The following is a 12110-nucleotide window of genomic DNA, read 5'->3' as shown; positions in this document are numbered from 1 at the left end:
GACCCCTGGGGGTCCCCGGACCCCACTTTGAGAACCACTGACTGCCTGTAAGGGAGCGGATTGGAATTGACTCCGCTATGCGCGCTGCGCGTTCACGTCAACTTTCAAAGTTGTCACTTGCCTATAGTGCTCTAACACCACCTGACCTCCAGTGTCTATCTGTGCGTGCACCGTGCACGTACCTCTGATGTGGCTTATATTACACTATAGCAACGTGTTCTTGTTGTGACTTATGTTTAATTTATTCCACGATGAAGGTCATATATATATATGTTTCGTCCTGGCTCTGCTGTGATTAAAGTGTGTGTCCTCCATGTGTGTGTTTCAGATCTGGGGCTCTGTCGCACTCTGTGTGCCAAGATGGCTGACAAATGGAGGCGCCTTCGCCCTAAGCATCCTTACGTGACTGCTGGCCTCGCTGTGGGCATTATCGTGGGCGTGGTGGTGTTGGTGTCCCTGCTCCGCGGACGCGGTATAAGACAACTTCCACATGATGTGTTTTGCAATTCATCATTATCATTATTTCAGTTCCAATTTGTCTGCATGATCACTTCCTATTTTCACATGTATCTACTTATTGGTTAACAGAGACAGGGAGACTCCTTTTTACTGGAGGCCATAGCAATGATATAGGAATACTATCAGAATATAGAGATATTTAACACTTATCCCTTAGGATAATTATTTGGATTTAGTCTTTTTTAGATACTTAAAAAAATAATAATCATACAATGAAGTATAGCCTATATTGGCCCATAGGTCTTTAGTGGTTAATTGTATATCTGTGATCTGTGTCTCTTCCACAGGTGCAGAGCCAGCCAGTGACTCTGTTCCATGCAGTGCAGAGCCAGCCGAGCTGTCGTTCATTACCAGCTTTGGTTTAAGGAACGTTCATGCATGCTACGGAAGTCTGGTGGCGGCCCAGTACGTGGTAACTACTGCATATTGCATTACGTAAGTAACACAACGTTATTCATCCTTTTACATTCTCAGCCCTAAAGTGCTCATGCATGTGCAAAGTGAGAGAGAGAGAGAGAGAGAGAGAGAGAGAGAGGAGGGAGGGAGAGGGAGAGAGAGAGGTGCATGTATATAGAGAGAGAGAGAGGGAGAGAGAGAGAGGAGGGAGGGAGAGGGAGAGAGAGAGAGAGAGAGAGAGAGAGAGAGAGAGAGTGAGAGAGAGAGAGAGAGAGAGAGAGAGAGAGTGAGAGAGAGAGAGAGACAGAGGAGGGAGGGAGAGGGAGAGAGAGAGGTGTATATATATAGAGAGAGTGGGTGAGAGGGAGAGAGAGAGAGAGAGTTAGAGAGAGAGAGAGAGAGAGAGAGAGAGAGACAGAGGTAGAGAGAGAGAGAGAGAGAGAGAGAGAGAGAGAGAGAGAGTGAGAGGTAGAGAGAGAGGTAGAGAGAGAGAGGGAGAGAGAGAGAGTGAGAGGTAGAGAGAGAGGTAGAGAGAGAGAGGGAGGTGAGAGAGAGAGAGATGGAGGGAGAGAGAGAGAGAGAGAGAGAGGTAGAGAGAGAGGTAGAGAGAGAGAGAGAGAGAGAGAGGGAGGGAGTGAGAGAGAGTGAGAGGTAGAGTGAGAGGTAGAGAGAGTGAGAGGTAGAGAGAGAGGTATAGAGAGAGGTAGAGAGAGAGGTAGAGAGAGAGAGAGGGAGGGAGTGAGAGAGAGAGAGTGAGAGGTAGAGTGAGAGGTAGAGAGAGAGGTAGAGAGAGTGAGAGGTAGAGAGAGAGGTATAGAGAGAGGTAGAGAGAGAGGTAGAGAGAGAGGTGAGAGAGAGAGAGAAGAGAGAGAGAGAGGGAGGGAGTGAGAGAGAGAGAGTGAGAGGTAGAGAGAGAGGTAGAGAGAGAGAGCATGGCGTTGTGCAGAGTTCATATAGGGTTGTTGTTGTGCATACATGAAGACAACTGTTGAATATTGTAGCATAATCACTAAATGTGACATTTATAGGCTATGTTTCTCTTCCATGCAGGACTAACACAGCCTTCTTGAACCTAACCATGGGGCGGTCCGACCTCGATGGAGAAGGGGGCGTGACCAGGAGCATCAGTGATTACAGGGTCCACCCAAAGTGGGACCCAAATGATCCAAAGTAGGGATCTTGTGCACGACTGACCAAAAATCACAGTATAGATTATTGTTCTAGTGTGCTGTTTAATAACTAATATTGGATTATTCTGACTCATCCCTGACAGGACTTGGGCGTACGACCAGGCGGTGGTCAAACTGGACCGGCCTGTGGAGAACATCAAGCCTGCGTGTTTAGCAGCCGAGGGCAGCGTCTTCCCGACTGGCACCAACGCCACGGTGTACTGCTGGTGTAAAGTGGGAACATCAGGTAGGCACGGCATGGCACGGGACCCCCAAGATGGCACCCTGCCTGGGGACCAAAGATAATCACATTTGGACTAATGGACTTGTATAGATTAGGTTCCAATGGGGTTCCATTTGTTTGTTAACCAACTGAGAGCTGTTTATTTGCATGAGGTTATAACCAAATGGACCCTGGTAAATGGTAAATGGTGCATTTATATAGCGCCTTTATCCAAGGCGCTTTACATAGATTGTGCATTACATTCACCCATTCACACACACATTCATACACCGATTGCGGCGGAAGCCATGCAAGGTACCAACCAGCACATCGGGAGCAATTTGGGGTTCAGTGTCTTGCCCAAGGACACTTCGACATGTAGCCAGGAGGAGCCGGGATTCGAACCGCCGACCCATGGATCATTGGACGACCTGCTCTACCTCTTGAGCCACAGTCGCCACACCCTGGAGTTTATAGGATCAATCAGGTGGCCTCAAGTACCCCTGGAGGTCCCCGGACCACACTTTGAGTGCAGTACACGTAGAATTTCACTGAATAATGTTTTGAAAGAATGCTAATTAATAATAACAGCAGTATTAATAACAGTATTTAAGCACATCCACCTATCTATCGCCTCCCTATTCTGGCCAAGTCATAATAGGCCAAGATTTGGTGAAAACAGCAGATCTACAATAATCGCATAAATAATGACATTTAGGTTTCCATTTCCACTGTTCACTGTATGTAAACACTTAAGCCATATTGACCCACAATGTGAGCTTGTAGATCTGCTATTTTCTATATACCATATACCCACAATAGAGACACAGGGTTGAAAAGTTGTTAATCTTGCAGTCAGAACACGCACGCACGCACGCACGCACGCACGCACGCACGCACGCACGCACGCACGCACGCACGCACGCACGCACGCACGCACGCACGCACGCACGCACACAGAGAGATAATGGTTCTGTTCTGTTTGTGTGTATTTATAGAAGACCTACCAGCACCCAGAACGCTCCAAGCAGTCAACGTGACGGTAAACGACCACGGCCAATGTAAGAGGAAATACTATGGAAACATGACGGACGACATGATCTGTGCTGGAAATGACGCGGGCGGCCAGAACATCTGCCAGGTGAGAATCACATCCTATCACACCTTAATGGAGCACTTCAGCCTTAGAGAGAGAATCACATCCTATTCACACCTTAATGGAGCACTTCAGCCTTAGAGAGAGAATCACATCCTATTCACACCTTAATGGAGCACTTCAGCCTTAGAGAGAGAATCACATCCTATTCACACCTTAATGGAGCACTTCAGCCTTAGAGAGAGAAACACATCCTATTCACACCTTAATGGAGCACTTCAGCCTTAGAGAGAGAATCACATCCTATTCACACCTTAATGGAGCACTTCAGCCTTAGAGAGAGAAACACATCCTATTCACACCTTAATGGAGCACTTCAGCCTTAGAGAGAGAATCACATCCTATTCACACCTTAATGGAGCACTTCAGCCTTAGAGAGAGAATCACATCCTATTCACACCTTAATGGAGCACTTCAGCCTTAGAGAGAGAAACACATCCTATTCACACCTTAATGGAGCACTTCAGCCTTAGAGAGAGAATCACATCCTATTCACACCTTAATGGAGCACTTCAGCCTTAGAGAGAGAATCACATCCTATTCACACCTTAATGGAGCACTTCAGCCTTAGAGAGAATCACATCCTATTCACACCTTAATGGAGCACTTCAGCCTTAGAGAGAGAATCACATCCTATTCACACCTTAATGGAGCACTTCAGCCTTAGAGAGAGAATCACATCCTATTCACACCTTAATGGAGCACTTCAGCCTTAGAGAGAGAAAAAAATAAGTAAAAAGGAAAAATGACCAAACCTGCCTAAGGAGGCGTCTTAACAGTCCACACACCCCTCCTCTGACACGGGAATGGTGCTGTCACATCCTACTGAACAATGCTTTACTACATGTGTCTTATCAGGGTGACTCGGGAGCTCCCCTGGTGGTGAAAGTCGGCGATGACCTCATCCTGTTGGGATCGAACATCAAAGGGCCGAACAGTCCAGCTGTTTACTTGATACACGGCTACACGTTCGCCACAGACGCCATTAAACGTACGTGTGTGTCCATGTTTTAATGTCCTGCATGCTGGCACGTGCGCGTGTGTGTGTGCGCGCGCGTGCGTGCGTGCGTGCGTGCATGTGTATCTTAGACACTCCTTTATACTGAGTTGAGCAGAGTCTTCCAGGGCTCTAAGTGAAAATAGCAGATCTACAAGCTCTCAACATGTCACGTTGTGACACGTTGAGAGCTTGTAGATCTGCGATTTTCACCGACCGCTCACCTCAGAATAGGGATGCTATATCTTCAAGTGATATACTGCGCACGCACGCACGCACGCACGCACACACGCACGCACGCACACACGCACACACGCACACACACACGCACACACACACACACACACACACACACACACACACACACACACACACACACACACACACACGTTAAATGTAAATTTGCATGTATTTAGCTGTTATTCACAGAGCTGTCCTACATGGTGTGTTACTTTCATCCCGTGTAGAGATGAGCGACCCGCCCCAGGTGACACAGTGTGGGATGAGGAACAATGTTCCAGATGTACGTGTTGAAAACGGACAGGTTTCTGCTCCCCATTCTCTACCGTGGATGGGATACATTGAGGTAATTATACTTTATACAACTGGACAGCCAGAGGTCAGGAGGGACAGCGGTCGTCTTGGAGTCAGAAGGTTCCCGGTTCGATCCCCGGCTCCTCCTGGCTGCGTGTCTGAGTGTCCTTGAGCAAGACTTGACCTCTGACCTCTAACAGTTAGTAGAGGTTCAGAGACTGGCTCAAGGACACTTTGAAGTGGCACGCACGCACACACACACATGCACGCGCACACGCATGCACGCACACACGCAGCAGATCTACCAACTCACCACGATGCGACACATGTAGTGAGCTTGTAGTGTAGTGTATTTTCATACTTTAGTATAACACATTTGGCCGTGGACCCCCTGGAACCCCCTCAGGGACCCCCTGGAACCACCTCAGACACCCCTGGAACCCTCAGGGACCCCTGCTTGTCCCCAGGCCCTCTTAGAGAACCACTGAGCTAATAGAACATGGTCATATTATGTTGGAGGAGTGTTTGATTTATGCTCCATTGTACGACGACGTCACACGACAAAAAGAGACGATCTACAAGCTCACACAACCCTTTATTGTCTCCACCAGGCCGAAGGCATGGGGAGAGAGTATGTTTTGCACTCCGTCCGTGTGTCCGTCCTTCCGTCCTTCCTTCCTTCCGTCCTTCCGTCCGTCTGTGAACAGCTAATCTCCGGCACCGTTAACCCGGGCGATGCCAAACTTTGCACACACACTCCCTGGATGCCAACGATGAACCTCTGCCCCACATTTTCCAGAACGGCCTGTTATAGCGCCACCATGAGGCAGCTTTTCACATTTTGTACCTAAAACTGCACCGATCTGCGTGAAATGTTGCATGCACACTCCCTAGAGGCCAAGGACAAACCTTTTACCTGCATTTTCCGCATCTGCCTTTTATAGCGCCACCAGGAGGCCGACTTTTGTAAAACACATTTTTTGATATTACTCCTCCAGATTCTGTCCAAAAATCTCACAAATCGTTACACAGTATCTCTATGGTCATGTGCTCAAGTCGGATCTGTCTGATATTTCATATTCCATCCTAATTGGCTATAATTGGCTTTCACAGTTTGCAAGATTGCCCCGTTTTGAACAATAGCCTCAAATCATGAACGCAGCATGCAATTTACGTGAAATCTTTCACACATTTTCTTACTAGGCTGAGGAATATATCCCACCCTTTTCACATTGGCCTGTTATAGCGCCACCAACAGGTTGATTTTTGCAAAACACATTTTTGGAACAAAATGCCTCAAATCGGTACACATGATCTCTGTAGTCATGTGATCAAGACGAGTCTGTTGGATTTCTCAGATTGTACACTGATTGGCTAAGATTGCCTTCCAAAGTTTTCAGGAGTGGCCCGTTTTGTACAAAATGCTGCACATGTCCTGCTCATCCAGAATTCTATCCTCAGAGATGCTATGAGTGATCTGGCTCTGCATTTCCTCAACAAAATGAAGGAAAAAAAATCCTCCTAAACATTTTGCCAAACATCACACACACTCCTATCCTCCTGGTGGAGACCTGTGCCCGGAAGGGCACTTTTTCTAGTTCTGTCTGTCTTTATTCACACTTTACCTTTTTATCTTTCAGAATGCCAAAGGATTCTTTAATGGAGGTGCTGCCCTGATTCACGAGTCCTTTGTTGTGGCTAATTGGGCCTAGTAAGACATACAGTACATAACTATTATCTCTCTCTGTCTGTGACTTCATCTCTTTCAATCTGGCCTCACTATTCTGGTCATTAGTCATTATAGGTCATTCATTAATTAATTAATAGTGAATTTATAGAATCGGCCTCAGGCTGAATGTGTTATTAACCCTGTTTTCATTTAACCATTTAAACCCTGGTCCTATGTTGGTATTAATTAGCTTAAAATAGCTGATCTACAAGTTCACAACGTGCCACAGCAACGTGTTGTCACCTTGTAGATCGGCTATTATCGCTATTAATATAGTATTTAGGGCTAAAGTAATTCAATATGTAATGTTTTACAACCAACCCATGGCTTTGCTACTTATAGACAAATGTTAAATAGTTAGGCTACTTATTGATAATGTAATTAAAATGTAATAATGTTGTTTCTGTCCCCAGCCCTGGTGCATTTGTGGTCCTGGGGGCCCACAACCGTTCCTCGACCTCTGAACCAACTCAGAAGATCATGATAGAAAAGGTATGATCAATATGTCAGAACATATTATAACTAACAGGTCTAAATGTAATCAGATGGTTTTATCAAGTCTGAGCCTGCAGTCTGAACTAAGTCTTTAAATACACATTATAGATCCATTAAAGATCATTATAGAGCTGTTTACTGATACATTATAATGTTTATATTAGAATTATTCATTTATTATTAATCAATTATTATTGTGTTTTAGCTGCTAGTTATCAAACATTAAGACTCAGTCCTAACCCCCCCCCCCCCCCCCCCCCCCCCCCTCTGCTGTCATTTACTGTCTGTCTACACTTGAAAATATAACAACTTAAAAAATGAGAGGAAGTTATACATCACCTTATAGTGTTACTGAAATGAAAGTTGTGTTTGAGAACTGAGTGTCAGGATGTGTTTAGGTTCAATTCCAACAGCCAATGTGTCGTTACTGAAAACCAAGTGCCTTTGAGCAAAGCACTGAATTATCTGCTCTTCTGTTCAGTCAAACATTCCACAATTTGTTAAAATCCTTTGAAGATAGATCTACAATCTGAGCGTTTTTGAAAATGTTTGGAAACAGAGTTTATGTGGCTAATCTAAACGTGTGTCTGTAATTTCTCTGGTAGGTCTTCATGCACCCCAACTGCACCAACTCCAACTATCCTTACCTTGGCATGCAGCTGGTCAAACTGTCCCGCCCTGTCAAATTCACCAAGAATATTGGACCCATCTGTCTCCCGAAGCCTGGCTACGCCCTTCCTGCTGGTTCTGAATGTCTTGTATCTGGATGGGGGGATAGCAGGAGACCACGTGAGGAACATAAACACACATTCATACAGGCTGACAAGGAATTTGATTGGTCACTCACATTATCATTTTTTGAAAATGTGTGAATATTAAATAAAAAGATACATCTATTGTCCCTATTTTTGGCATGTCATTATAAACAAGTGGTTAAAATGTATATATTTTTAATGAAATATAATTTTCCTCTGTATTTATAAATGAGTGTGTACAAAGTCTTGACTTTGAATACTGTGTGTGTTTCCCCAGATTATCCATTCCTCACTGACCTCCTCCGTGAAGGATCAGTCACCACAATCACAACCGACCAGTGCAGACGGGACTATGCTGATTATCCTTCCATAGTCAAACACATCTTCAACACTACGATCTGTACTGCACGCGATAAGACACATACCTCCTGGGTGAGTGACATAGAGATGGAAACATAAACATGATAATTACAGATAAAACACACTCTAAAAAACACAACTTGTTTGTTGTTATTGTTACAGTTTGATGAGGGTGGACCGCTTAGCTGTGAGGAGAAGGACAGCCTGATCTATTACCTGCATGGTGTCCTCTACTGGACTACTGGACCTTCTCTGTACCACGACGTCTCTGCGATGCTGCCCTGGATCAACGAGGTGATCTCTAAGTTCCCTGCAGACGCATCCAGCAAAGTCTGCTTCAAGAAATTTGAAGGTTAATAATTCAGTTTGTAGGACAGACGTTAACCTCTGAGACACATCTCACACACACAGATTAATTAAACTCTGGGCGGGAACCCCTTTTGGTGTTTTAAACATTATGTTGTAATTTAGCGATTGAAAAATAGCAGATCTACAAGTCCATAGCGCGCCACCGAGTGGCGCGCTAAGAACTTGTAGGTCTGCTATTTTTGAAAAATCGTGAAAATTGTCATGATTTCAGAAAATTGTCATGATTTAGAAAACATTTTTTTTTTAATTTCAACGTAGGCCTGAATGGGTTAAAGCGTAAATGTTCTCATCTAATTAACCTCTTAAACCATCCAAACAGGGAAAGCATCTGTTGTGTCATTTTAGATTTGGTTATTGAAGAAATAGCAGATCTACAAGCTCACAGCGTGCCACTCCGTGCCGCGCTGCGAGCTTATACATCTGCTATTTTTTGAAAAAATGTGTTTTCGAAACATCATTTAAAATAATTTAGAATTGAATGCAAATCTTCTCTTCTGGGGGGTCTCTGGCACAAAGCATTTTCAGGTGAGGGGTCCACGGACAAACACATCATCATTTTGGGGGTCCTTGGGCACAAAACAGTTTGAGAACTACTGATTTAGAAGGCAACTTGTAGAATCGGCCCCTCAGGTCTTAATGGGTTAAACCAGCTGTTTTCATTTGATTAAAAACTCTACACTTCTACATGTCTCTCCAGGGTTAAAGTGGTCCATTGATTTGAGCAGCAGTGTGATGTATTGATCAGATGGAGTTACTTTGTGCCTTTACAGAGAAAGGTTTTATAAAACTATTTTTCCTTCATGTCTCCTGGATGAAACGAGGTGTTCACTGCAGACAGGGTTTAACCTCTGACCTCTGATCCTAGGATCAGGGTTAAAGTGGTTAATTGAAGCAGTGTGATGGTAGTGATCAGATGGAGTTACTTTGTGCCTTTACAGAGAAAGATTTTATAATACTCTATTTTTTTCAACTGTACCTTTATCACTGTTTGCTAATGATACACTACACACAGAAAAATAATGGTGTTTAAATACTTCTTCTTTATTTAGTGAATGGTTGGTTCTAATGCATGTTCCTCATATGGTTCTAGAGAACCTTTTTAGTGTGTGTGTGTGTGTGTGTGTGTGTGTGTGTGTGTGTGTATGTGTGTGTGTGTGTGTGTGTGTGTGTGTGTGTGTGTGTGTGTGTGTGTGTGTGTGTGTGTGTGTGTGTGTGTGTGTGTGTGTGACACATGAGCACTCACAAGAAATAGAGATGGATTGTCATCATCGGATACGATGGACAACCTTAAGCAAGCAAGTGTGTGTGCGTGTGTGCGTGCGTGCGTGCGTGCTTGTGTGCGTGCGTGTGTGTGTGTGTGTGTGTGTAAACTAAACTAACAAGTGTGTTTAACAATAGCTGTAGTAATTACACAGGTATAAAGATGATTTACACATAATGTACTCATGAGCAGTGGTGGAACTACAGTACAGACTGTAGTCTGTAGAGAGACAGATGTGTTGATTGTATACTATGTGTGATTGTGTGCAAATACTGAACTAAACTAAACTAAACTATGGGACAGGAAAGGTAACTGTAACAATTGGGCCCATCAGAACACTTGGCACAATTGTATTTGTACTATATTTGATTACAGATGTGCAGCAAAATAATAATATATTTTTGTAAAACAAGACCCAATATTTTTACAAATGTGCAGCAAAATATAATATATTTTGAATTTGTAATACCATTTAAGGCCTAATATATTTTTTAAATGCTACAAAACCTAGATAGCTTGTGGTAAATCATGTATCATTGACATTATTTATGTCCATTTTCCAAAGCATTGATTTTATTTTTTTATTTTAAACATTTATGGAAAAAACTGCCAATTTAACATTAACCATGTACCAGTATCTGTCCAGAATTTTAACTGAATGTCAATAAATGTCCCTCTCTTCATGTCCTTTGTGTCTTTTACTGTTAATCTATATAGTAAATAATATAGTAAAAGCAACTCTTCAAGTGTAACATCTTAATTATGGGTTTGTTTAGTACGCTATCTATTTGATCTATTGAAATGATTCCTGTCAGAGAGTCCTTTATGCCAGAGCGTTAGGCTATTTGTGACTGCTTCTGACCGAGGAAAGTCATTGAATGTTTTTTCATATGTCATATGAAAGCAGCTAGGGAACCATTGCTTCAAACTGACATATTGGTTGTTCAGTTTGACCCACCAGTTTTGGAGACTTATAGTCAAGTCAAGTCAAGTCAATTTTATTTATATAGCACATTTAAAAACAACAGCAGTTAACCCAAAGTGCTTTCCAGAATAGGTAGACTGTAGTCTATTATAGAGTAATGTCTTGCAGAAAACACTAGTGAGTTGAGAAAACAGGCTTGAAAGGTTCACTTCTGTGTTCTCTAACATTACACCTAGCTACATGTTTAAGCATTTATTTCATATTTACATGTCGATTTCAGCTCTGGCATTTATTTCAGACAAGCACCGGTATGTGAAGAGACTGCCTGTGCTATTAACTCATTTTGGACAAGAAAATAAAAAAAAAACAGTTAGTCTTGCCACCATGACATGTCTCTGTATCAAAAAGAGTCACATTTATGAAATGAAATGATTCCTGTTTGACAGTTAAAGGGGGTCATGATAGGTGTTACTGTAAATGTGCTCTGAATTAAATAACAAACAATAAAAGGTATTTGAGTTGGTGTCACATGGGCTACATACAGATCAAAGGTCTTTGAGTTGGTGTCACATGGGCTACATACAGATCAAAGAACAAAGTGTCACCATGGACAATAAACATGTCAAAGTGCTACACATTTACTGATGCTAACATAACAGGCACGACCCAAACGAAGGCTGTCTGTCTGCATCACCCCCCCCCCCTCTTCTCCTCTACATTTAGTACACCCCCCCTCTTCTCCTCTACATTTAGTACACCCCCCCTCTTCTCCTCTACATTTAGTACACACCCCCCCTCTTCTCCTCTACATTTAGTACACCCCCCCCTCTTCTCCTCTACATTTAGTACACCCCCCCCCCTCTTCTCCTCTACATTTAGTACACCCCCCCTCTTCTCCTCTACATTTAGTACACCCCCCCCCCCTCTTCTCCTCTACATTTAGTACACCCCCCCTCTTCTCCTCTACATTTAGTACACCCCCCCTCTTCTCCTCTACATTTAGTACACCCCCCCCTCTTCTCCTCTACATTTAGTACACCCCCCCCCCTCTTCTCCTCTACATTTAGTACACCCCCCCCCCTCTTCTCCTCTACATTTAGTACACCCCCCCCTCTTCTCTACATTTAGTACCCCCCCCCCTCTTCTTCTCTACATTTAGTACACCCCCCCCCCCTCTTCTCCTCTACATTTAGTACCCCCCCCCTCTTCTCCTCTACATTTA

At 43.7% G+C, this 12110-nt stretch overlaps 1 protein-coding gene across 1 annotated transcript; it reads left to right on the top strand.

Annotated features, from left to right (window-relative positions):
• Nucleotides 1-360: 360 nt before the first annotated feature.
• Nucleotides 361-6706, top strand: LOC306942685 (uncharacterized protein; the record flags this gene model as incomplete). The annotated part of the gene is made up of 8 exons (XM_079528694.1): nucleotides 361-472; nucleotides 807-924; nucleotides 1966-2064; nucleotides 2189-2331; nucleotides 3306-3448; nucleotides 4322-4454; nucleotides 4928-5046; nucleotides 6635-6706. 8 exons carry the CDS (start codon nucleotides 361-363, stop codon nucleotides 6704-6706), a joined length of 939 nt encoding a protein of 312 aa, XP_079384820.1.
• Between the last annotated feature and the right edge of the window lie 5404 nt (nucleotides 6707-12110).

The sequence above is a fragment of the Electrona antarctica genome (assembly GCF_951216825.1).
Source record: "Electrona antarctica genome assembly, chromosome: 18".
Classification (NCBI taxonomy): domain Eukaryota; kingdom Metazoa; phylum Chordata; class Actinopteri; order Myctophiformes; family Myctophidae; genus Electrona; species Electrona antarctica.
This window is presented reverse-complemented; position numbering and strand designations above follow the sequence as displayed.